This window comes from Euleptes europaea, chromosome 2 (genome assembly GCF_029931775.1).
Source record: "Euleptes europaea isolate rEulEur1 chromosome 2, rEulEur1.hap1, whole genome shotgun sequence".
NCBI lineage: Eukaryota > Metazoa > Chordata > Lepidosauria > Squamata > Sphaerodactylidae > Euleptes > Euleptes europaea.
The window spans coordinates 68180879-68208609 of NC_079313.1; the positions used below are offsets into that span (position 1 = coordinate 68180879).

General features: G+C 43.8%; 1 protein-coding gene across 2 annotated transcripts; it reads right to left on the bottom strand.

The window, feature by feature from the left end:
• Positions 1-448: 448 nt before the first annotated feature.
• On the bottom strand, positions 449-27731 carry PRKAA2 (protein kinase AMP-activated catalytic subunit alpha 2). Of its 2 annotated transcripts, XM_056844117.1 has the most exons (9): positions 27622-27731; positions 20017-20158; positions 17245-17338; positions 15254-15398; positions 9465-9552; positions 8638-8862; positions 6436-6925; positions 3337-3463; positions 449-692 (listed from the first exon to the last, which is right to left on the bottom strand). In XM_056844117.1, exons 1-9 carry the CDS (start codon positions 27719-27721, stop codon positions 457-459), a joined length of 1647 nt encoding a protein of 548 aa, XP_056700095.1. In that variant the 5' UTR covers positions 27722-27731; the 3' UTR covers positions 449-456. The 2 variants fall into 2 exon arrangements, with proteins under 2 accessions (XP_056700095.1, XP_056700096.1); XM_056844118.1 differs by lacking the exons at positions 20017-20158; positions 27622-27731 and adding an exon at positions 19639-19726.

Below are 27731 nucleotides of genomic sequence, written 5' to 3' on the forward strand. Positions count from 1 at the left end.
TTATTGCACTGATATATTCACAATGTCAGGGGCACTGTGGATTCTGCAATAGCACACATGTTTAAGTTTTGGCAGCTGTTGCATTTTCGGTAGACTCTAACTTGGGAGGGGCAAGCAATATCATCAAGACAGCTACCAGCAGCTGGACATGGCCCCAATCCTACTCTCCTAGAACTACCAATCATTCCACTGCTCCACCTCTTCTACCATATTCAGCATCCGACAGAAACATTCCAAACTCCCTGCAAAAATAACGCAAACACTGCCACTAGAATTACATAAATGGAGCCACATTTGTATACTTCCCGTAATATACATTATACATTCTAGCCACAGAGATCATTATTTCTACTTTCAGAGTTAAGCTTTCCTTTGCTGACAATGCTCAAAACTGTTCTTTTGTGCACATTCTGCGAAGGCCCGGCCCAGAGAAATCGAGCTTCTTAACTATACCTTTCAGCGGGCAAGCGCCACGATGAGACTGGCACACATTTCAAAGAAATCCATGGTGTGGCTCCCAAGACGTGGCGTGACAGAAGGCATGCTCCCAGTCAAGGAGCCAGTGAGGGATCCCGGGAGCGAATGGCAATCGGCAGTTGCAGAATCAAAACTCAGTCTTGGTCTGTGCAAACGAGCTGCAGAACAGGAGCGCTGAGGTGTGGAAGAGCCTGATCTTTGCTCCATGACGTCATCTTGAAAGGCATAAACACATGACATTAAAATATCTTATCATATTGGTATTAGGTGGATACCCTGTGTTCCTTTCTCCTGCTCCTGATCATTCCTTTACCAGCAACAGCTCCTCCTACTGAGGTTAGAAGGAATGGATATAGCTTGATACATTTAGGGCAGGGGTGGGGAACGTCAGGCCCGGGGGCCGTTTAAGGCCCGCGGAGTCATTTGGTCCGGCCCTTCGTGGGTCCTGGCAGATCTCTAGCTCAGAAGGATCTAAGGCGCGATCCACCTGTCCCACGGACAGGAATAGTCTGTATTCAAGGCAGATGTGAGCTTGTTTTGCCAAGAAAAGGAACCCTTTTTCCCCCTTGCAGAAGAGTCATTAGTTGTGGAGCTGCTAGGACCACCCAAGAAACTGTGTTAACCCTTTCCCACCTGGGCCGTGGAGAAACGTATTGGTTGGCTAATTTTTAAGTTGATAATTTTGTATGGCCCACAGATGATGTTATAAGTATCCAAATGGCCCTTGGCAGAAAAAAGGTTCCCCACCCCTGATTTAGGGCCTCTTACGGTCAGCTTAGCCTAGCGGTTCCTTCGCAGTTGTGTCAGATAGTTGAGTCTTTAAGGTCTCTTCTCATGTTACATTTGTGAGGTGGGCAGTGTGCTCCCATGCCTCTTTCGTGTTGTCAGAAGCCTCAGGCTCTGTAGGGGGAGTCCTTTTCTGTTTTTTATGTTATCTTTGCAGATCAGGAAAGAGTCACGTTGCAGCAATTTTTATGCCATAAGGATAACATGAGGAGCACCAAGAGAGCATTCCTAAGCGAGTCAAGTCACAATATTACTCACGTCTATTCAATGGAGCTTACTCCCAGGTAAGATTTCTAAGGCGGCTCTGTATGATGTATTCAGACCTCACAAACCAACCACCATTTGCTTATAATGTAAACAAGCACTAAATGCTTGGGCTCGCATGTTATTGCACTCCTTTACCTTATCTCCTGCCCATGTATACAGTCATGTAATTGAAGACTTCCTATTTTAAGAACCAATGATAATGATAATTAATTAATATTCCGCCCTCCCCCATAACCAAGCTAAACATAATTTTCAGTTATGTCCAAATTCAGGCACTTTAACAAACTGAAGTTTGTTCCTTGCTAATAAATTAGGATTCTAAATTTGTGGGCAAGAAACAAACTCCGATTTGTTGAAGTGCTTGAATCTGAATATCATAAACTGTGGTTAGACTCAAGACGTCCTAAACTAGGATGCCTCTGATTTCAGCTCTGACATGGGGGAAAAGTGAACACTTGACCCCAGGGAATTCAATCTTTACTAAACTACTTGAGTAATTCTTTTTCTGTCCTGTTTACTTTCAGTTGACTCTGACTCCATTCCCTATTCTTATCAAGCCCAACCCGCTCCTTCAGCCTTGTCCTGATCTTGTCTTACAGCCCATTCTAGAGCTACTTCCTTGTCCGTCCCCACTCTTGCAGCAGCCTGAAATGCCCCCTGAAAGCTTGTTCCTAGGAACAAGGTGTGTGTGTGTGTGGGGGGGGGGAGTATTTCAGGCTGTCGTGGGAGAGTGAGGCAAGACAGTTGTGCTCCATGAGCAAAAATCCTTCTGCCCATGGAAAATCTCCAGGGGATCTAAACCTATGAAACTTTTGGGTTCTGTGACATAACATATTAATGACAATATTAATGACAAGGCACTTCTAGTGAGGCTGTGAATTTTGATTTTTGTGTTGAAATTTGCTTGCTTGGTGAAAGAAATTTGCTTGTTTGGTGAAGCTAAGCAAAGGGCATGCAAATCCAAAGTGTTTTCTTTGCGTTCTTCCAGTTCTTGGGCACCCTGCTCACCCCCAACATCTTAAACAGAAAAATAGAGGTGAAAATATTTGACCACAAAAAAGTGAAACTGAAAAGGCTTGTTCTGGTTCACAGTTGGAGCAGTAAAAATCATAAAATGAACCTTTGGGGGGGGGAGAACTCTGTGGAACGGCTGTTTAAAGGATTGGGTACTGCTGGTTTAAAGGATGAAGATATGCTAGAAACAGCATGGCCCTACAATTTGTTAATGATTGCTCAAAATTAGCCCTGCATGTATGTGAAATAGCAGGCTGTGCAGTGTATTGTGCTACAGAAGTCATGGGACATCTGTGTAAATGCACATGCATTAGCCGTGATGCATCATGTGCCAGTCACAGACTCAACTTCCAGAGGTCGGTAAATCCTGGAGGAAAAGCTGAACCCTTAAGTACGACAACCCTGGAAACCCCACTAATGACATTTCAACAAAGCATTCCCTCCTTCCCTGATGAAAATAGAACAAAACAAGGACTGTGGTTTATCGGGAGAAGTTTCCAGGAAACAGGGATTGTTCCTGGTAAAAAGGGACAGTTGGAGCATATTTTTAAATGCTATGTTATTAAACTCTCACCAGATAACTCCAATGATAACAAACAGATCCAAGTGCTATTTTGAGAACAGCAGTTCTTACTAGCACAAACCATAAAATAGCTGGGGGGAGGGGAACTATGGTGATGGCAAAGGAAAGAGACTGTGAAATCAAATCTCTTGATTTTATGCCACAACATTCACTGTACTTTATTATTTATTTAGAAAAGTTATATGCTGCCTCTCCAGAAACCTGCTTACCATCAATGCTCTTAAAGTCCAAAAGATAGCTGCGATTGTCAACCTGATAAAGCTGCAAACTCATTTTCACGTAATTTCCCGTTACCGGATTCTTCCGACGAACTCTAAGATGATAGGCATTCACCACCTAAAACATGTAACTGGCTTTCAGGGAAAATGGAATTTTGGCATAAGAGAAACAGCAGCCTTTTATTTAGTATTACACATCTCAAGAACAGAATGTTGCATCAAAAGAACGACTGCACTTTAAATACTGTCAATACCCTCGTTGAGAAAAATATTGAGGGTAATTCTTCAAAGCTCTTCAGTTAGCATATTTGGAAGTACATTTTTTACTTCTGACACAATAATTTCTTCCATTATTTGGTTACCAATATTTTAGTCCGTATTTACAGACTACAAGAAACCAATGTCTAGCCTGTCCATACTCATGACATTTTAGATACTGTTCTGTTATAAACAATTATTCCTGCCTATCCCCCCTCATGGCTTTGATCATCTGCAAAATCACTCTTTGCACTTTGATAGTTGACATGACATTACATGATTCAACAAATAAATGCAAAACTGGCCTTAACTGTATTTTTTGTGCAGCACATACTAGAATACTAGACTGTAAAATATTATTTGGGAAACAACTGTGCATTAAATTAAAATATATAATATAGGCAGTAAAAGAAAAATACTGTCTTCTTTCTTATGTAAAGGCTGATTCTCACAGTTCATGTTTCATTTTTCAAGAGTTTGCCCTGTCACTCATCTACTGTAGGAAAGATGGGTGCGCCAAGCTACTAGGTATTCCCCAGTGCCTGGCATACCACTGCCTACAACCCAAGTAGACGTATGCACAATTAGGGGGAATGGCTTTAGCATCTTACATTGTTCATTGTTCACAGCAGCCCATATTGCTTTTTACAAATTACTCCATAAAGTGAATATAGGCAGATGTTCTTCATTTTCAAAATGCATGTGGGTCACAGAGAGCTTTTCTTGGCATGCAATCTGAGATACCTTTGTGGAGGCTTTTGAATTTTTTTTAGAACATACACAACACTCTTTTTAAGCACCTATTCTCAACAAATGTATGCAATAAAAGTCAAGCACACCTATATCCAAGGTGTAAGGTATTTGTGGCAAGAACAAGCCTGGTTTATTCCTGGAATCTTGTGCTTTCTCTCCCCATAGCACACAAAGCTGAGATCAAAATATTCCTGATTTGAAAAAAATCAGAATGTGTTGTGAAGCCTGAAATGGAGTGGTTTGCAAATTAATTTCTTGCCTACAGGCTGGGATTCTAACAGTGCAATCTTAAAGGGGGGGAAAGAGGTTTGGAGGTAGCATGACCCCTGCGCCGATATAAGTGCCACTTGTGCCTCCACATGGGCCCTTACGCCGACGCAGGCACATTTATGCTGGTGCCAAGGAATGCAGCCATGGCGGCAGTGTTCCTCTGGCACAAGGGTTCGTTCCTGTGAGGCGGGGCTGACTTCAGTCAGCTCCCTCAGCTGTTTCGCCCCGGGAATACCCTTTTGCCAGTGTGCATTTATGCCAGTAAAAATGGGGGCATAGTGCCATGGAGCTGCATAAAGCAGTTCCATGGGGCCCTGGAGGAATTTCCTTGTGTGGCTTGCTACACTTGGTGCAGCAAACTGCTCAGGAGGTAGCCCAGCTGTGCCATGGCTGCACTGTCCCCAGCCGCGCCCTCCTCCCTTTGGATTGTGCTGCCAGGCTGCAATCCTAAGAACATTTGCCCAGGAGTAAGCCCCATTGAATAAAATGGAACTTCCTTCTGAGTAAACATGCATGTGATTGCACTGTAAATCAGATTAATCCTGGTTTTAAAAGGTAAACGTAGTCCTCTGTGCAAGCACCAGGTCATTACTGACCCATGGGGTGATGTCACATCCCAACATTTCCTAAGCAGACTATGTTTACAGGGTGGTTTGCCACTGTCTTCCCCAGACATCTACACTTTACCCCCAGCAAACTGGGTACTCATTTTACCAACCTTGGAAGGATGGAAGGCTGAGTCAACCTTGAGCCAGCTACTTGGAACCGACTTCCGTCGGGATCAAACTCAGGTCATGAGCAGAGCTGTTGACTGCAGTTCTGCAGCTTACCACTCTGCGCCATAGGGCTTCTGGTTTAGCAACTTGTTAAATGCCCCAATTTGGACATCACAACAAACTCTGAAAGCCTGGGGGGGAGGGCAATGCACAAGCCTAAAGAAAACCTAAGTACATTTTTGCCACGCCTGTCTATGAGAAAGACAGAACAGAAGATGTACTTCCATTTCAAAATTCAAACAACAAATGAAAATGCATCCAATGCTGGGGCAATACTAACTGTATAAATATCTAGCTCCCCAGATGCTGCAATAAATGCATGGCACTGACAACTTGAACATGCTTTATAGCGCATTCCTGAGCCTCCAGGGCAAAAGCCCTTAGGAGGCCAGGAAGGCACCACACCAACGTCTGGGCAGCTGATGCTGGTATAAGCCGCCCGGACGCCGGTTGCAGGCCGCTGGCGTGGCAGAGCTGGCCTGCCGATGGGGCCTTGCTGTCACAGGCTGTGCTGGCGTCCTGGGAGGCATTCCCGGGGCGTAACGGCATCCCGGGAGGCGTTCCTGGGGCGTTACAGATCCGGGCTGGGTGCAGGGCCGCCTCCTAAACCATCCTGTGGCCAAAAAAGGAGAGGGCTGGGAAGTACCACATTATTTAAGACAGATTTAAGGGGAAACGTTGCATCGTTTTATCTGGTCTTCATGATTCCTGGTAGCTATGCACAAGTAATAAGAGATTTCGGGAAGTTTAGTTCTCTAGAAGGGAATTTAGACATCTGAAGAGTTTCTGCAATCCCTACAGCTGTGCAAGGTGGTATGAACTCCCCATCTTCAAGTTTATGCATCTTAAAAAACAAAAATGTGCTCTCTGGTCAGTAGTTAAAATATATATATGCTACTTAATGTTATATTCACAGGCAGTAGTAAAGTAGTAATTATAATCTGGCATTGTCATGGACCTTACTAGACTCAATTGAGAATTTACAAGAATAAGTGCTCTGGATAAACAGCCACAATGCACTTGCATTCCGTACCTTCCATTCAAAATCCAGGTTTTTCATAGCACGGTAGACTTCTGCCATGATGTCATAAGGCTTGCTTTGACTCCGTATTCCTAAATGCCACTTGGCTTTTTTCACAGTCAGTGGTTTTGGCTTAGTGGTATTCAGTGCATCTAAGGGACATTTATCTGCTACTAGAGGAGGCATCCGCTCCGGGTGGGGTTTCACCCCTGGGTGGATGTGCATAGTGTCATCCATGAAAGAGCCAGTGGGAGGGCTGGAAGCGAGGTAGAACTCACTGGCTTGGTTCATGATTCTTCGATTGTCAATAATAAGATGGTATGCTACTGCAAGTTGGTCTTGGGGATCCCCACTGTACAAGCTGGTCATCACCTCAGATTCGGGGCACTCAAATTTCTCACATACTTCTCGCACGGCATCATCATCAATGACATTAGCATCATACGAAGGATCCTCCGGGAATAAGTAACTTGGAAGTTCCTGTTTGAACCATTCATGTTCTCTAGAAAGGGGGGAAAAAACCCTGAGACTTATGAATACTATCTAATGACAGTGTCAATATGCGTAATCATTAGGATTGCCAACCTCCAGATGGTGGCTGGAGATCTCCAGCCGATAGACATCAGTTCACCTGGAGAAAATGGCCGCTTTGGCAATTGGACTCTATGGCATTGAAGTCCCTCCCCAAACCTCACCCTCCTCAGGCTCCACCTCCAAAGTCTCCAGGTATTTCCCAACCCAGAGCTGGCAACCCTAGTAATCTTGGAAGTCAAGCCATGGCACTAAAATGACAGCACATACAACGTCAACTGGCACAAACCACAACAAATTATAATGTAAACTGGTGTAACCACTTTGATGTTAAAGGCTGTAATTTATATTCGTGATTCAGTATTTTTCCTGATAAAATTCTAGGTGTGACCAATAATAATGTACAGTCACAATAAATGATTGAGACCACAAACTAAGCCCAATTAAAGCAAATTTAGTATCACCTTCATTAACACTGTGGAAGCCCCTTGTGCACATGTATTACCCTATTTCCCAATCACACACTATGACAATGCGCTGTACCCATGAGGATATAAATATAAGCAGGGCCTCAGGATACAATGTCCTCGATGAGAGCCTTTTCGGCCCTGCTCCTACCTGGATGAATGGTCTGTCTGGTGACATCAGGGCCCTGTGGGACCTTAAAGAGTTCTGCAGGGCCTGCAAGACAGAGCTATTCTGCCAGGCCTACAGTTGAGGGCAGCAGCGGGTATTAGATCTGCTGGCCTCCCTGCCCCCCCTCCTTTTCAGACTATATACCATATCAACTGAGGGGGTGGCCTGCCATCTATCTTGGCCAATATGATTGATTGGAATTTAGGTGCCATCTGAGATTCTTAGGGTTTATTTTAAATTAGGATTTTGCTGTTTTAAATTCAGAAATTAACTTTTAATCTTATTGTTTTAATATTGTTGATGTATTTTTAAATGATGTTATCCGCCCTGAGCCTGGCTGGGGAGAGCAAGCTACAAATCGCAAAATAAAATAAATGTACCTGAGGATCACGAGTTGACAGGGAAGCAGGAGAAGAAAGACAAGCAATAGTATGAGGGATTATGTTAGCGTTATCTGTGAAAGCATTTTGTAGTCTACATCACATAAAAATGTTAATGTTCACTTCTTCAGTTTAGGATTTCTGGTGACCCTTGCTTAGAAAGCAATCCCATTTATTTATACTTCTGATTATTCAACTGTCATGAATGTCATTTCCAATAACTATCTGTTACATTTCCCCCTGCCCTTTCTCCAAGGAGCTCATGGCAGCATTACCATTCTCCCCCCTCTCCCCGGCATCTTATCTTCACAACCACCATGTAAGCTAATTCTGGCCAAAGGATACCCAGTGAGTTGTATGGCTCAGAAAGGATCTGAACCCTGCTCTTTCTGGTTAAAATCAAGCAGTCTAACTACTACACCATCAATTACTAGGTTTGTGTACTGTGAAGCCCAACCTTGCTCCTTCCCGGGACTCGCCACTGAAATACTAAAGTATAGTTTAATGTAAAGGAAACAGGGAAACAGCCATTGTTGCTTGTCTCTAGCCCAACAGCTCTTTTTCCACATCAGGGATATTTTTCGAGTTTGTCAGCTAATGTGATCCTATTCACTTTTACCACAGGGGAAAAAATCTTACTAAGTAGAATTCCGACACCACAACTTACCGTATGTCCTTGATGGTTGCTCGTTTGAGTGGGTCAACCTGTAGCATATGCATGAGTAAGGTGGCAACTGAACGGTGGAGATATTCAGGAATGTAAAAGACCCCTCCACGGATTTTTTTAAAGAGTGTTGGGACATGCTCATCATCAAAAGGAAGCGTCCCACAGAGAAGGGCGTAGAGAATTACACCACAACTCCAGATATCAACCTCCGGACCAGCATACAACCTGAGCAAAAGAAGGACATTGTTGCTTAAGACAATGTGCATGTCACACGTCTCTTGCATGAAGCCCCCGAGCTCTTCGGGGATCTCTGGCAGAGCAAGAGGAAAGGAATGGTAAACACTCCTCAAAATGACATTTTCAAGAGCATCTGTTTACTGTAACATCCATCCTGCTCTTGTTCACAGTCTGCCCATCATTCTGGAATTCCCCAGAGCTCTTCCTTTTGATCTCCCTGTCTCACATTCTTCAAATGTCTCTAATACATTCTTTGCCACTCCACTTGTTTTGGATATTTGTTAACCAAGATATACCCATTCTCTATGCACTCCTTGGTTCAGTGACTGGAAGTAGAGTGTTTCTCGACTGACTCAAAAAAAACCATAACCTGCCACACTGGTCAAATCTTGGGATCTTCCCATAGTACTTGTCAAGCTACTGTTTATTGATGAAACCTAAATTATACATCCTGAATCCTAGAAAGCTGCCATGTGAACACTGACTAAATACACCCATGACCACAAGTTTCTGAGCCTTTGGAGTAAATCTCCATTCCAAAACCATGTATTTTTATTTTTTAAAGGGCATCCAGTGGTTTCATGTCCTACCTTCCGGAGATAACTTCAGGTGCTGCATAGTTGGGTGAGCCACAGCTTGTTCGCAGAAATTCACCATCAGACATCATGTTGGAAAGTCCTAAAGAGAAGATTCTCCCATGTTGACATACACAAATGCACCCAAATGGTAAAGTTAGGAACCTATGGACACCATTACAACGAAAAAAGAGGGAAGGGAAGTGCCGCCATGGAAGGAGCAAGGTAAATCAAGGGGGGATTTTTCACTCAAAAATTTGCTGCCTTGTGTCGGAGCAAAAAAACACACAAACTAAAACGGTTATTCATGAATGCGATTCAAATCAATTAATCCCGACGCAGTCTGGGTTATTCATGAAGCAAAGGCCGCAGCACTTAACGGCGGTTCGCTGTTTCAGCCCTCCTCCCTGCCAACAAGCTAACTGTTGATGCACGCCCCCTTTCCCCTTAAACGAGGCCGCGGACGCATTTATTAAGTTGGGCACTAGATGTCGCTCCCTCTCTCCTTCGCTGTGTCTCTGGGGGTGGGTGTTGATGTGCAGGAAATTCGCCCCCACTCCCCTGGTGATTCCTACTCCATGACTAGAACGACCTTGCCTGGTGGAGCATTGCTTCCTAGTGACAAAGTGGAATCAAACATTGGTCTCCCCCTTTTCAAAAATTTTTTTATAGATCCATAGTTCCATTCTTTTACAAAGTAGGGGGAGTGAGCAGGGAAGGGGGCGACCGGCGTGATCCTGTGTGCGTGTGTTGTTGGGGGGGGCTTCTGTCCATGCTGCTCTTGCCGGGGTGCCCCTGCTTCTTGCGCCCAGGCTGCACTTTTCAAAGCACAGACACATTATTCCCCACCCCCCATTTCCGTGAGGAGCGTCCTGCTACGGGGCAACTCCAGGGCATTTTTGGTTGGTCGCTCTGTGGAACATGGACCCCCTCCCTCCCTTTGCTTTCCTGCGTCACCCCCCTTCATAACCTGATATTTCCCAGCCTCATATGAAGAACCAGTCCCTTTTGGGGGGTTTTCAGTGTGCCATGAGCATTGCATGCTTGCTAGTGCTGGATTACAGTAATCTTGAATTGTTGTTCCACATTTCAGCCACACACCATCTTATGTAGGTTTACATGATCATGCCCCCCCCCCCCAATGTGGGTCTCCTGGTTGTGTTGGTGATTGTGAAGTTCTTGACATTTTGAAGTTACTTTTCCATTTCTGCTGTGAGATTGTATTAATCAGTTGAACATAACATCATTGATTCCTCCCTCTCCCCCTCCCCAAGGTTAAAGCTGGCTAAAACCTCAACACGCGTGATGAGTCACACAGCTACAGCTTAAATTTCCACAACCTCCCCCACCACCTGCATTACAATAGCAATGTAACAAGTTCTTTGTATGAATTGAAATTTGATTTTTGCAGCACAATGCCTGTGTCTGGGGCTCCACAAGAGGTTGGCAATCACCTCGCGAACTGCTCTCCCTTTGGAGAGATTCCGGTCTTCATGTGGGGGGGGGCTCTGTGCACACTGCTCTTGCGATGGGGGGCTGCTTCTTGCAGCCAGGCAGCCATTTTCAAAACATGACTATGGATTCCTTACTACTTTGTGCAGTTTTTGGAAAGACATCCCCCACTGACCTCGGGAGGATGAAACTCTTGATTTAATTTCAACTCATTGGTTCTGGTCCGACCTTCTGGGGCAACAGAAGACACCATCCTTCCTCTATTTTTACAGAAAAGATGTTCTCTTGGAGCTGGATTCTGCATCAACTCTCAAATTATATGTCTGCACACAGTTCTCATAGAAGCGTGAAATGCTCTATGTTCAAAGGCTGACCCAACACCAAAGAGCTAACCCACCACCCACCCCTCTTCTTCTTTCCTCTGAGCAGCACTGGGTACATTGATAGCCTGGCCCACATGAGAAAGAATAATCTTTCAGCATTTCCAGTAACAGATTCTGTGGGCTTTTCTGAGCAGTGCTGCTGCCATGCATGTTTGGAGTTCCCTTGGTGAGAGCTAACCCACCCCCCACCCCAACCATCACTCTTGGGCCAACACACACCAGGTTTTCATAATCAAGCCAGATACAGTACTCTGAATTAAAATGGGAGGGGGGAAACATGCGAAAATGAGCCACCCTGGGTGGAAATGTTCCCCCCTTCTTTTTCTGCACAACTATGTTTCAGCCGCACCTCTCTATTGGCCCGCAATGCCACCCTGAACTGCTGGGGAGGGGGAAAGAAAAACATGAGTCTGAGCTCTACCATGCTCCAACACACAAACCCAGCAGGGTGACCCAGGGCAAGTAGCAGTTTTCTTATGAATGCTCTCAGCCCCACCTACTTCATAAGAACATAAGAAAGGCCCTGCTGGATCAGACCAAGGCCCATCAAGTCCAGCAGTCTGTTCACACGGTGGCCAACCAGGTGCCTCTAGGAAGCCCCCAAACAAGACAATTGCAGCAGCAACATCCTGCCTGTGTGTGTTCCACCGCACCCAAAATAATAGGCATGCTCCTCTGATACTAGAGAGAATAGGTATGCAGCATGACTAGTATCCATTCTAACTAACAGCCATGAATACCCCTCCCAGAGGAGGGAAGGAAGGGAAGGAAAAGAAGGCTAGGAAGGAAGGCTGGGGTTGCCAGGACTCCAGCCACCAACTGGAGAGTGGAAACCCTAAGAGAGGCTTTGCAGAGGAGGGAGGGAGGGAGGGAAGGAAGGCTAGGGTTGCCAGGTCTCCAGCCTGGCAACCCTAGGAGAGGTTATGCAAAGGAGGGAGAGAGGTTAGGAAGGAAAGAAGGAAGGAAAGGAGGCTTTCCCCCCCCTCCACACACATACACACACACACACACATACACACGCAATCAGGAAGGAAGGAAGGAAAAAGAAGGAGGCTCTCCCCGCCCCAAACACACACACACTCACCGGGCCGTGCTAGTGGCATGGAGAAGCCCCGAGGGAGCCAGAACGGCTTCTTAAGTCGGGCGGCGCGGCCAAGCTGGAGGTGTGTGTGAAAGTGTGGAGGGGGGAGCGCTTCCCCCCCTCCAGACTTTCACACATGCCTCCAGCTTGGCCGGGCCACCTGGCTCCAAGAAGCCGTTCTGGCTCTCTTGGGGCTTTTCCATGCCGCCAGCTGGGAAGGAAGTAGGGAAGAGGGCAGGGAGGAAGGAGGACGGCAGCAGCAGCTCCTCTTCACTCAAGCCAGAATAAGACCCAGGGAGGGAGCCGCGTGCCCCCCCCCCCGCGGCCGCACCCCCGCACCGCGGCCTAACGCTGAGGGGGTGGCCGAGATTTGTGCCGCTGGGGCCTTGCAGGCCTGCGCGCTGGCCGCGCAGCCGGCTCGGTGGGCCCCTGTACAGCCCTTCCCCTGCTCAACCCCCCCCCGGCTGCAAATCCCCTCCGCCATTGGCCAGCTGGGGGCATGTGACCTGGCCGCTTGATGCGACTGGCTAGTATCCGCCAGCAATCAATCGGGACTTTCGAAACAAAGGAAATAAATTACAATAATCATCAAATGCTTAATCATCAAACGCTGACCAAACCCAATGCTGTGGAACGCAGTCAGAAGACTGACTGAGGAAGCGACACTTGTCGGCAGCCAAACGAATTGCTGCCAAAGGGGCAGTGTTCTCAACAAAGCACAAAACCCCCCCAGCCAATCACCATTCTTGGGGGAGGAGGAAGTAGCCGTAATGGGCGGGGGCAAGCGAACTGAAGCAAAAAATTCTTCATGGAGTTCTGAGCCAAAAACTGCGCACCATCAGGAAAGAACGGCTCAAAACAGGTTTGGGTTGATGCGGGGAAAAAGCGGCTTTTGTGGTTCAAATCGGATCAGTCATGAATAATCAAAAATTTGCACCGATGCAAACCAGACGTGAGACCGTGAAAGCTCCGTGAAAAATCGACCATAATAGAGTAGCAAAACAACAGAACAAAAAATAAAACCAGAAAATAAGCAAATATGCCACATTTCCAAGAACCCTAAGAACATGACAAAAGTCCTGCTGGATCAGACAGTGGTACATGTGGTCCATCATCTTGCGTCACAAAGTGGCCAACCAGTTGCTCTGGAGGGCCAACAACAGGACATAAATGTCAAGGCAATTCCTTGATGTTGCCTCCTAATACTGATATTCTACGTATTCTTGATATGAAGGTAGTCATTATTCATCTTGGCTAGTAACCATATATGGAACTAGTCTCCATGAACCTTTTAAAGCCACACATGCTTGTGGTCATCACTACATCCAGCATATTCCAATTTATTTTCTTTTTGATTGACAGTCCTGCATCTACTCCCCATTATCTTCACTAGGTGCCCCCCAGTTCTAGTATTTTGGGAGATGGAGAAAAGTTCTTTCTGCCCACTCCTTGCACAATTTTATAAATCTCCTTAGTTGTTTCTTTTCTAAATTGAAAAGCCAGACTCTTTAGCCTTTCCTCATAGGAAAGGTGCCTCAACCCTTTAATTATCTGGGTTACTTTGTTTGGCACTTCCCCCCGCTCTGCAATATCTTTTTTTGAGATTAGAACTACTAAGAAATAATTTATCACAAAGCACAAAGGCTGTCTTTGTAAAAGCGGCTTCATATTGTCAGCTAACTTCTTAAAGCTTCCTGTCAGTGCTTGTAAGGGAATCCCTTTGGGCACTATTCTGTCGGCTTCTGCACACAGGTGACTATCATCACAAGTTAGAGTCAGCTCTGTGCAAAGAGGCCTAGAGAGGAGCAGGTCACTGGATATCACATGGAGATAAAGGGCCTCAAGTTGCAGTGCCCAGCCTGGCATATTGTTGTGTATCTCCAGAGTAGCTGGGGATGATGGGGTGGATCAACACTTTGCCCTCTGTGCTTGAAGGCACACAATCATGCCTAGTGAGACAGAGAAATGAGGAAAAAAGACTTCTTTCAAATGAAATAACAAGAAACCTATCGTTGGCTGGGACTAAATATAGAAAGAAAATAATATCAGAGACAACCCATTAACTCTTATCCAAAAGGGCCTTCCTGCCCAGGTAATAGGGTTGCACTGTACAAAATGATTTACAAACTTACTTGGATACATTAATAGAGTAAATTGGATCCTATCCTGAATTTTTTGCACGGCTTAATGTGTCATGTTAATATTTATGCTATGCTATCTTTTAGAGCTCTGAGTGGTTCTAGACTTCTACAATCCTAGTGCGTTGTTTATTGAATGTCCCATTTTGTGATTGTACTGACTCACTATGTGTAATTGCTTTGAGGCCCTGTGTAATGGCTTTGAGGCCCTGGGAGAAAGGAGGACCATAAATAACATCAATGGCGAGTGAATGGCCGTCACTAAGGTGGTGACCCTGCATCATGGCTGGATTGCTTCAGACTACAGGTCAGGGACAGCATGACTGAACTGCCTTTCGTACAAAAGCAGTTCTCTCCACAGAGAAAACCAGATGTGAGGAGTTGGTTTTTATACCCCGCTTTTCTCTACCTTTGAGTGTCAAAGCGGCTTACAATCACCTTTCCTTCCCCACAACAGAAGAAGCCTTCACCTTGACATAGCTATTTCTTTACAAATGTTGTGAATGGAGCAGCAGTCAATCATAAGGGCTCCCACTGGTACTCTGATATTGTATAACCTGGATGTAAATTTACTAGCCCAGCTAGAACTAGGCCAATGTTTATAAGGAGCGAAGCTTTTCACAGTAGAAACGAAACTGCTAATGGTGATGAAAATTGACTCTGGGTTCTTTGAAGGATGTTTGCCTTGACACACTCTAGCAAGTGGCTTACAGTGGGCTGCATTACTGGAATGCTGCTGGGGTCACATACCAAAATCAGCTATCTTGGCATTCATGTTTGCATCCAGCAGCACATTCTCTGGTTTCAGGTCTCTGTGAACCACCATATGCCGATGACAGTAATCCACAGCCGACAGAATTTGTTGAAAAAGGCGCCTTGCTTCAGCCTCTTCAACCTACAAAATATGCAGGGCGGGAAAGAATGTTCAAGGTCTTTTTTGAAAGTCTCAGCAAAGCAAGATGTGCCTCTATAATGAGTCATACAAGGCAGAATTACAGTGAACAACACACAGCAGGTGTATGTGTGGGGAATCCGAAGATGATACTTCATGGCTCAAGTCTTAGAATCAAAGCTGCTAAGTAAGTAAAGGTTCTTAATCTACAAAAACATTCAACATTTGGAAATTTTCACTGCTACCACTACAAAAGCAATTCTCTCCACAGAGAAAACCAGATGTAAGAAGAAGAAGAGTTGGTTTTTATACCCCATTTTTCTCTACCTTTGAGGAGTCTCAAAGCGGCTTACAATCACCTTCCCTTCCCCTCCCCACAACAGAAGACGCCTTCACCTTGCATGGACTTTCTTTACTCCCAAACCTCCATGACATGGAGGAACCTACAGAAGAGTACTCTTCTTTCAAAAATCTTCCTCATAACCTTTCACTCTCATCCTGAGCCCTTGTACCAGGCAGAGCAAAAAAAGAAAAGACAGGCTTGATCTCCCCACTCTTTCAATATGCCTCTTCAGGGACAGCAGAATGAAAGGGGAATGATGTAGTAGCATTTAAAATTGATATCCTCCACTATAATATTAAGTCACACTGTCCTTCTACCACCTCATGCTCCTCTTCACATGCATTAAAAATGAGGTAGTTAGGAAGCTCAAGCTGGCGAGGTCTGTTAATAGAAACTATTTTTAAACAGTGTTCAGGCCATTAATTGATGAGCCTTACTCATTAATCGTAATGCTGTAATCACGATGATTACATACTTTACATTTTATAACTGTATAATTATATAGTTTATTATAATACTTGTTGCTGAATGAATTAGGAGCAATAGATCAAATTAGGAAAATTTAAGACTGCTGGGGAAAAAAACCTATACTAATTTTTTTTAAAAAGAGGCAGGCAATGGCAAACCATCTCTGAACATCTCTTGCTTTGAAAATTGTCAATTATATTTTGCATGTGGTAGGAAACAGTTCAGCTCTGCTAATGGCTTCATAAGAATCAAAGAGAACAGCTTCATGTTCTTCTAACCTACAAACATGCACTGGAAATAAAATATATTATTGTTACTATTATTATTATAGAGGATTACCTATAAAACTGATTACCTATAAAACTGATTACCTATAAAACATGCATTCACAGAGGCCAGCAATTGTCTCTGCTTCTTAGCCTGACCTCCTGCCCATATTCTAGGTAATTCTGTAGCTCATTGTTATTTCTAAGCAATTATACCTCTAACTAATGATCACCAAGATATACTGAAAAGAGCAAAGGAGTACTTAGGATTGCCTGAAGCAACCAGCCCAATGTCATAAAACATTACACTGTCATTATAGGGTGCCCGCACACACATTTGTCACATTCTCATGACAAGATACTATCCCTGACTGAGTTTCACTGAAGAATTTCCACTTAAGTCAGTGGCGCTACTCTACAATAAACAGTTTTGAATACCATAGGTTAAAAAACAACAACAACATAACAAGCTAGGAAACGTTGCTATGGTACTAGTTTATGAAAATGGTATGTAACCTGAAGCAAGATGAACTGGAAGAATGTTTTCAACAAACATTATAGGGAAGAGCTGCAAATGAGAAAGTGTCATAGTAGTGGCAGGACAGCTGCACACCATTACATATGAGAATGTGGTAAAGTCAGGCCTATTTTTGGTTTTAATAACCTTAAAAAGAGTCTCATTGAGCAAAACTACTCTTGTTGCCTACACTATTCTCTTCCCAGACGTGCTCCTCAACACCGCACATTTAGCACTGTTAGAAAGGCCACTTACCCGTCCATTTTTACAGATGTAATCAAACAATTCCCCGCCGGACACATATTCCATAACCATGAAAAAGTCTGTTGGTGTGCTGATGACCTGGTACCTATTTAAAATGGGCAAAAAAGAGAGATAATTTCTTGACTTTCACCAGTAAGAAAACAGTAAAGTCTCAAGATATATCACTAACTTACAGCCCATTCCTGAGCCGAAAGGACAAAAGTCCTTAGGAGGCCAGAAAGGAGTTGTGCCGGCGTTCGGGCTCCCTGTGCTGGCGCCTGTGCCACTTACGCCACCCAGGGTAGCCTGGACACCGGTGAGGGGGCCTGGACACCATCTTCCCGGCGTTGCCATGGCAGCACCGCCCAGGGATGCTGGAACAGCCTCGTGCTGGCGTCCTGCGTCCTCCTGGGGCCGTTCCTGTGCCAGGCCAGGGGAAGAGCCGCCTTTAGGTGGCCTCCTAAGCCCTTTCGGCCCGGGGAATGCTCCCTTTCCCTTTCCTGGAGATACACCACCTTTTTAGGTGGCTTATCCCCATGCAACACAATGGAGCGGTTGCATGGGTTTTACAGGAAAGGGGAAGGTTTTGGCATCTGTGGGGGGTGCCGAAACCTCCCTTTGGAGGCTGTGCGGCTAAGCTGCCTCCGGTCCCTGGCGCACCCCTCTCCCTCAGGAATGGGCTGTTAAAGTCTTCCTTAACATAATTGGATTTCACTTTCCACATAATTGCTTTCTATTTCTGAAAGTGAAAGTGATAACATTTTCAAGATGTAAGAAAATATAAACTCTTTTTTGGGCTGTATGCAATGGGTGTTTGACAGATTTACCTTTTAATTCCCTTAATTGTTAGATAATCCTTTAAATATTTGCTTGATAAGCCCACCTCCTCTTTTTCAGATTTCCATTTTTTCTATGTGCAAACGCAATGTTCAATGTGCAAACGCAATGTAAAAATGCAAACGCAATGTTCAAAGAGTAAAGAAGACACAGTGAGCCTGAATTGTGGTGCCAACCGAAGATAGAAAAGCCACAGTACAATAGTCAAAACACTTCATCGCAGAACTCACTTTTGCATACAACAAGATCTGCCGCCCAATTAGTTAACTAGGATAGCAGTATATCAGAAGTAGGCAGACAAAATTCTAGTAACTGGCAACATCAAAAGACAGGTGAGGAACTATTCTTTGTAAAGAACGGCAGAAACTGGGTGGTGGAAGTCATTGTTTATCCTTACACTATGTTTGTAAAGTTGTCCTCTTCTTGTTCATCCTCACAATTCTGTGAGGTAGACTGGATTCCTGTCCGGACCAGAAAATCCAGGATACAAATGATTACAATAACACAAATCTAACAGAGTGTAAATGCAACTATTGTCGAAGACTTTCACGGTCAGAGTTCATTGGTTCTTGCAGGTTATCCGGGCTGTGTAACCGTGGTCTTGGTATTTTCTTTCCTGACGTTTCGCCAGCAGCTGTGGCAGGCATCTTCAGAGGAGTAACACTGAAGGACAGTGTCCTTCAGGGTTACTCCTCTGAAGATGCCTGCCACAGCTGCTGGCGAAACATCAGGAAAGATAATACCAAGACCACGGTTACACAGCCCGGATAACCTACAAGAACCAATAGTGATTATTATTCCCATCTTAGAAGAGGTGACTCTATCTGGACCTGTGGTTAAGATGTGAATTCACAGATTCCCCACTGTGCACTAAGAAAATTTCCCAACATAGGAAGTGCCTTGCTGGATCATTATCTAGGTCTGTCTAGTTTACCAACCCATCTAGGAGTGGCCAGTAAGATGCCTACAGAAAGATAATAAACAGGAAAGAACAGAAAAAGACATATCCTGTTGTCTGTTCCCAAATCCTTTTGCCAATGTATATTGCTCTTGAACATAGGAAATAAAAGGGTAGTCCCAGTTCACACAGTACTCAGTGGATGCATAGGAGCCTTATAGAGTTTCACATCAAGCCTCTTACACACAAATCCAAACATTTAGCCAAGATTGTATTGAGACTTTTTTTGTCAAAAAGGTTTGTTCAAGCATTGAGTGTGGCCAGAGGTACAATTGTAGTATGGCACGTCCCCTGTGGCTGAGTGAGCCAAACTACAATACCAGCCCAGGATGTTGGAAAAGGGTACTGCATAATTTGGCTTGTCTAAATTGTGTTTCTGCATTTATTTTGTAAGCTAATTTGAGCCCTCAAAAGGGGAGAAAAATGGGACACAAACACCCAAATAAATAATATAGCTTCTTTCCTCACATGGCTATCCCATCATTCCTGAAAGGAGATCAGGGTGGCATACCTAGATGGGACTACCTCATTTTCCCCTCACAATGACCTTGCAAGGTTAGGTTAGATCACCTGCAGTATAATCCTAAACACAGTTATACCCTTGGGCTTACCAATGATGTTAGAAAGATGTAACTCTCTTTAGGACTGCACTTCTAGTCCGCTCCATCCCACAATTCAAATCCACATCCCTCCAGTCCAAGTTCAACCCTCAAAAACACAAGAAGCACACAGAAAGACCAGAAGAGCAGCTCCTCGTAACATTCCCTCACGCACAAATCATGTAACAAATCTAGCAGTTCTCAACCAACTGTATTCCAATACAGATCCTGTTTATTTTGGTACAGAACAACAACACTGACCTTGAAACTATTAATTAGCAGCTTAGTAAAAATACCAGGAATACAGAGATGAAATTACACGATCCCATTTCATACACTATGCATGAAACACACAGCATAACCAGAGGGAATAGCAGCAGGAAGACTTACAGTTTGATGATATGGGGATGCCGGAAAAGTTTTAGGTTTTGGATTTCACGTTTGATCTTCCCAACCACATCCAAACTGCGGATTTTTTGTCTGTTCAAAATTTTGACTGCCACTTTGTGTCCTGTGAGCTGGTGTTCTCCAACTAGATTTTTAAAAAGTGGAACGTTAACCAAAAGAAACATCAGTACTCAAAGAAAAGCTATTTAGGTGACTGAAAGGTGATTTCCATGGTTCTTATTATTCATTCAAGTAAAATCCCTTTTTGAGATTTTGGGCTCAAAGCCAGCCCAAAGAGATAGAGGTTAAAAAAAACACACACACATAATAGAACTACAGAGATACTACAGGTCATCACTGTATAGTGCTTCGAGGATATGATATAGACACTAAAAGATGTGATCCTTAGTAAGAGAGTAAGGAGAGCAATGAAATCTCCATGTATTACTTTGTGTTGAATTAGAACACTTTCACCCAGGCATTCTCTTTCACGTTACAGTCAACACACTATATGTACATCCTGCATGTATATGTGTACATCTGTTTGTCAGAAAGAGCAAATTTGCATTCACTTTACAAATGAAAGCAGGGCCCAATACCTGGATAAATGTGGGGTCTCAATCACACGTTCAGCTGTGCATACACTGCATATAACATGAAAATTACTCAATGCACGTATGAAGAAAAATGAAGTATACACTGTACACAGATAGTAAATGCATCCACTGTAATGTGTGAACAAGGCTAGTGATGATATTTCATCAAATATCTGTAAACAAAATACTACGGATTGTTTTAACTACTTCCCAGAGAAGTATTTATTTATTTTATTCCTTTAGGACTTCTCCAGTCCTAAAGGAGAACTTGGCAGTGTCACCAAGTGTGGTGCCTTTAAGGACCAGCAGTCAAAGAGATGTGTCTTGCAACCTTGTCTCCTTACAGGAGTACTTGTCCTCAGTCTACCTTCAGGCTTTGCTGTAACAACATTTCTACTCCATTGAATTCAGTCTTCGTTGACTCCTGCCTTGACTCCGTGGACCTCAAGCTTGAGAAGGACATGGATAGACACAGGAGCTGCTTCCATAGTTGAAACTTACCTGAGGGATCTGGAACCCCACCTTTTACAAGGATCTGGAGCAGCGTTTCTCAACCAGGGTTCCCCAGAACCCTAGGGTTGTGCAAGAAGTCGCTAGGGGTTCCCCAAGAAATAGTGATGAATAGGCTAATCATACATAAATCATATATAATCATATGTAGGGGTTCCCTGAGACATGAACATTATTTCAAGGGTTCTGTAAAGGTAAAAAGGTTGAGAAACGCTGGGAGTGTTCCTATGAGATTTATTCCCCTGAGTTGTCCAGCAGTTTTCTAAGCTGCCATTGGCTTTCTACAAATCAGTTTCTATTTGAATATATTTCTAAGTTTCCATGATCAGGACATGGCCACAGTTAGCCTTTAGTACACAGATGGTTCATGCTGTTTCTTTTCGACAAATATCAACTGAGCTATGTCTTTGCTTAGAGGAAGGCACTGGCAAACCACCTCTGTTAGTCTCTTGCCTTGAAAACCCCAAAAGGGGTCGCCATAAGTTCGTTGCGACTTGAAGGCACTTTACACACACACGTCTTTGCTTATGCCGAATACGACTGAGAAACAAAAAACTAGAAAATAGTTTGAAGCACAAGTCCTTGCATATCCACTTAGCAAAACTTACTTTCAAGTAATTGTGCATAGCACTGCAAACTTATCTTATTTTCTCTCTAAAATAATAACCACCCAGATTCAAATATAAAGTTAAATTGAGAGAGAGAAAGAGAGAGAGAGAAAAAGAGAGATTTTGGAAGAAACAATCCAGAATGTAATACAAGATTTAGCAAAATTAACTATTTTAAAATAGATCTGCAGCAACACATATAATAGCTGATGTGTAAAAATTAAGACTGGCTGTTTTCTTTTTAAGCATAGATTTCAAAATTTGTTACCAAGGAAACCTTACATGATTTTTTAACAACTTGCCTCCCGGATCCTCCTCCCAGAAATTGCCCATTCATCAGCTCCCTGTGCCTTACTGACTAACACCTGGTAACATTCCTGCTCATGCCCTGTCTACAAACACACAGTCACTCTCAAGGAGGACGTGTTTCAGTTCAGCATTTTTGAAACAACTGTTTTGCAAAACTGCAGTTTGATTTAGGAAAAAAGCTGAATACAGTGGACTCTATCCATAGTTATGTTACAGGCTGAAATAACTAGCTTTATAAAACACAACAAGGTAGGGAGCCTTATGTTTGCTTTTAGCAAACACTGGAATGACACTATGTTAAGAGTCCGAGAATCTTTATGGTGGCCTAAATTAAGGTGAGGGGGCATTAAGTATTACATGTACAGAGTTTAACATTTCATTTCAGAGTCACTGGATTTTACAACAAGGTGGTTCTTGGAAGAAAGAGGCAATCTGGGATTGCAACCATGGCCCAACTACAGAAAGGGGCAGAGTGATGATGCAGGAGCCGGGTAAAGGGTGAGCAAGTCACTATTATTAGCAGAGATAAGAGCTGCCTGAATTCTTTCCTCAATAAGAGTGTTCTAAAAATAAAATGCCTCGCCACGCTGCCAATAAAAACCTTCTGGCTTGCCCTTTTTATGCGCTTCTTCTATACATTCTGAAAAGTATATACATATACTTCTATACATTCCGAAAACTGTTCGGTTTGAACAGTTAAGAAATGCTCTGCTGGACAATTTACATGTGCAGCCCATAGGTTAACTGTGACCGGAGGCGAAGTGAAAACCTATGCCTCTACATGTTAGAAGGACATGCTCTACCTTGCCACTGGAAAAGTTGTAAATTCAATTAAAGTCACTCTACGAAACGCTCCAAATGACAATGCCCGTGAAAACAGAAAGAGGCCTAAAGAATGAATGTTATTCTCAGAGCCTAGAAACACTCCACCTCAGGTTACCTGCTGCTACCGTCATGCACAAACAGCCTAAACCCGAGGGTTACCACAACCTTAGGTCTATTTCTGAACATGCTTGTAGCGTCTGCCTCTATAAAAAAGAGTGCTTTTGTACCCAGGATGTCCACATACAAAAGAAACTGTAATCATTGTGTAGAGGAAGATATCTCAGTAAATGCAGGTTTTCTTACCCCTGCACCAATATAAGATATCCTTTTTCCTCTATATATTAATGCACTTCATAATGCACTTCTAATTGGGCTCCCAAGATCCCCTCCGAGCCCGTTTCTAATGGCCTTGCTCCCAGTAATCTAGGCTGAAGTGCTCTTTCCAGTAAATATGGACCTCAAGGCAGTGGAATCTTGATGCTTTAAGCTTGGTAATTAGTGTTGTCAAGTTTTTGACTGACTTGGGTTCCTGTACCTTTTCCAGCAGCTTGATCTGTCGAAATTGGTAGGTGATGGTGCTTATCTCTACACTGTACAAAGCCCACAACAACAATTTCTTGTGTTACAAAGACATAGAAATAGGTCAGTCATTTTTCACGGTCAGCTGGCAACCTTATGTTTCCTTAGTAGACGGACACGTCACACACGCCAGTTGTATGTGCACACTGAAGAGAAGAGAGACTTGGCGCGCTTCCACAAATGCTGAATAATGAGCTTTCAATCCACTTTCAATGCACTTTAGCAACCTTTTGCAAGTGGATTTTGCCGTTTCACACAGTAAAATCCAGCTGTAAAGTGCATTGAATGTGGATTGAAAGTGCATTATTTGGCATGTGTGAAAGCATTCTGATGAGATACAGTGGGGAAAGCCCTTTGTTGAATAAAGTATGCAGTTAGCTCCTGCAGCTGTACCTGTCCATATCACACACTGTCAAAGATCTGACGCTGCAGCAACAGCTTTAAAAAAACAACAACAGGGATATATACCGTATCATCCATTTTGCCAAGACTCTGCAAGAAGCAACTAAGTGAGGGACGACACCTACATGCGACAGCAACACAGTACATTATTAACTCAATGGAAATAAAATGTTTGGACAGTTCTTCAGCTTTCTCCCTCCTGTTGTCTACTGCTGTTGGAAGGTGGCCTGATGCTATCACTTTACCTATCTGACATCTCATTCTCCCAGACCAACAATGCAAAAACAGCGTCAGCTTCACATAGACATGGTCAGGAGTGAAAGGAATCCCGACTGGATGTTTTGATATACTCTAGGGCCTTAACGTTAAGAATGATAGTTTGTGTCTTATTCCATATTCAATGATCTTGACCTTCTCCTTACTGCAATTCAGGAGGAAAAAAGATCAGCTTACCCCAACCAATAGAAACAGAACAAAAAATGATTAAGGCGCAGAGTAAGCCTCCTTCTCTTCATCATCTCTAACCGTTTGTATGTGGGTATCTCAGTGCTGATACATTAATAATTAATAATAAACAGCCTGTTTTGCTTATCCATCATTTGCTTACTGTAAGCAACAGAGATACACAGATAGAATTGTTTTGCTCCCTTGGGAGCTGTTAAGACTGCTTGGATGTCTTCAGAGGTGGAGAAAAGAGCATTGTTTGTTGTGTAGCGTAGTAACCCAGGCCCCTTTTGCGCTGGTATCTATTGCCAGAAAGCTAGGAAGAGATGGATGGTGTTTCATACACTTATTGATCATAATACAATGTCCAAAAGTATCATTTAAAAATCAAATAGTGTAAAGCAAGTGCAAGTCTCTCTTTGAACTCCTAGGTTCACTTGGAAGAATGATCTTGGTAAAAGGTGGTGGATAATAAACAGTTCAACTGAATTCTGAGAAGTTAGGTACTAGCTCTCATGCACCCAGTCCTCTTCCTGCACTATTAAAAAGCATGATCAACCGTGCAAGTAAAACTCCCAAAAGTTACCAACCCCAAACATTTTTTAGTTAGTCTGCCTAATCTCAGGTGTCTGTAGCACAAACAAAACAAAAAAAGGCAAAAGACACTCCATTGTTTTAAAAGCATGCTTTCCTGGTTGCCTGGAGGTTGCCATAGGTGAACAACCAAGGGTTGATTTACATCCTTGGGAACTTTTTAAAGTGCTAGAGGAGATAAAATGTGAGGGGGCAGGCTAGAGTGGAGGAAAAAAACCAAAAGATTTATTGCAATGAGCAAGTTTATGCTCTGAGCTACAAACGACATAAAAATAGGCAGGAGTCCAGTAGCACTTTAAAGAACAAAAACTTTTTGGAAAGCGTATGCTGGAATACATTTTGTTAGACCATTTACGCATGGGAGGTTTTGCCTTGGGTTTGCCCCTCACTAGATGCAGATTTTCCCCATCCGAATTCTCAAAACTCAAAAATTAAGCCCCCGTGCAGTTTTGAGAATTCGGATGGGGAAAACGTACAAGAGAGTGGCAAACCCAAGGCAAAACCTCTCACGAATAAACGGCATTTCGTCTTTAAGGCTCCACCGGGCTCCTGTTTTATTTTGCCGCTAAAGACTAACCCATCAGGAGACGTCATCGAGTTGAACGATTCGTACCTTGGGGTCAAGTTGTCTCAAAGCCTGTCCAGACTTACAACAGAAACCTCTCAGGGCAAAGCCATCCCTTTCCCCTACGCCAAGAGCGTGAACATGCATAGCAGAACCAGATCATAGAGTGCATGTATTAAAACCACCTTTCTGCTGAGCATCTCACGGGGATCGCAGGCGGTCAGGGAAAGTCAGCTGCTGGAAGGACAGCCGAGGGCCCTAGATCTGAAGTCACCGCTGTGGCTTCCTAAATCCCTGCCTAACCCCTTGCCAGTCAGACCCTTCTCTCCTTGCAAGCCTCTGGAGCATCCCTTTGATTTTGTTGTTGTTATTATTATTATTATTTTATTTTATAAACCCCAGCCTAACCCCTGGCCAGCCAGACCCTTCTCTCCTTGCAAGCCTCTGGAGCATCCCTTAATCTTTCTGATTCTTTTGTTATTGTTGTTATTATGATTATTTTATTTTATAAACCCCTGCCTAACCCCTGGCCAGCCAGACCCTTCTCTCCTTGCAAGCCTCTGGAGCATCCCTTAATCTTTCTGATTCTTTTGTTGTTATTATTATTATTATTTTATTTTATAAACCCCTGCCTAACCCCTGGCCAGCCAGACCCTTCTCTCCTTGCAAGCCTCTGGAGCATCCCTTAATCTTTCTGATTCTTTTGTTATTGTTGTTATTATTATTATTTTATTTTATAAACCCCTGCCTAACCCCTGGCCAGCCAGACCCTTCCCTCCTTGCAAGCCTCTGGAGCATCCCTTTATCTTTCTGATTCTTTTGTTATTGTTGTTATTATTATTATTTTATTTTATAAACCCCTGCCTAACCCCTGGCCAGCCAGACCCTTCTCTCCTTGCAAGCCTCTGGAGCATCCCTTAATCTTTCTGATTCTTTTGTTATTGTTGTTATTATTATTATTTTATTTTATAAACCCCTGCCTAACCCCTGGCCAGCCAGACCCTTCTCTCCTTGCAAGCCTCTGGAGCATCCCTTAATCTTTCTGATTCTTTTGTTGTTGTTATTATTATTATTTTATTTTATAAACCCCTGCCTAACCCCTGGCCAGCCAGACCCTTCTCTCCTTGCAAGCCTCTGGAGCATCCCTTAATCTTTCTGATTCTTTTGTTATTGTTGTTATTATTATTATTTTATTTTATAAACCCCTGCCTAACCCCTGGCCAGCCAGACCCTTCCCTCCTTGCAAGCCTCTGGAGCATCCCTTAATCTTTCTGATTCTTTTGTTATTGTTGTTATTATTATTATTTTATTTTATAAACCCCTGCCTAACCCCTGGCCAGCCAGACCCTTCTCTCCTTGCAAGCCTCTGGAGCATCCCTTAATCTTTCTGATTCTTTTGTTATTGTTGTTATTATTATTATTTTATTTTATAAACCCCTGCCTAACCCCTGGCCAGCCAGACCCTTCCCTCCTTGCAAGCCTCTGGAGCATCCCTTTATCTTTCTGATTCTTTTGTTATTGTTGTTATTATTATTATTTTATTTTATAAACCCCTGCCTAACCCCTGGCCAGCCAGACCCTTCTCTCCTTGCAAGCCTCTGGAGCATCCCTTAATCTTTCTGATTCTTTTGTTATTGTTGTTATTATTATTATTTTATTTTATAAACCCCTGCCTAACCCCTGGCCAGCCAGACCCTTCCCTCCTTGCAAGCCTCTGGAGCATCCCTTAATCTTTCTGATTCTTTTGTTATTGTTGTTATTATTATTATTTTATTTTATAAACCCCTGCCTAACCCCTGGCCAGCCAGACCCTTCTCTCCTTGCAAGCCTCTGGAGCATCCCTTAATCTTTCTGATTCTTTTGTTATTGTTGTTATTATTATTATTTTATTTTATAAACCCCTGCCTAACCCCTGGCCAGCCAGACCCTTCCCTCCTTGCAAGCCTCTGGAGCATCCCTTTATCTTTCTGATTCTAAGGTGTCTGGGGGGGGGGCGCTGGAGGAAGCGGCTGGTGCCTGAGCGCAGGGAGTGGGGGGAAGGGCCAGCCCGGCATCCAACGGCATCCGCATCCAACCAAGGGCAAAGAGGCTGGGGGGGGGGGGAAGCCTTCCCGCCTCTCCCTCCCTCCCTCCCTCCCTCCCCCGGCGCCCCCGGCATCGCGGCCCCCTACTCAGCTCTTGACTTTGCCGAAGGTGCCGACGCCCAGCGTGTCCCCCAGCACGTAGTGGCCGATCTTCACCCGCCCGTCGTGCTTCTGCGGCGGCTTCTCAGCCATCTTCGCGCCG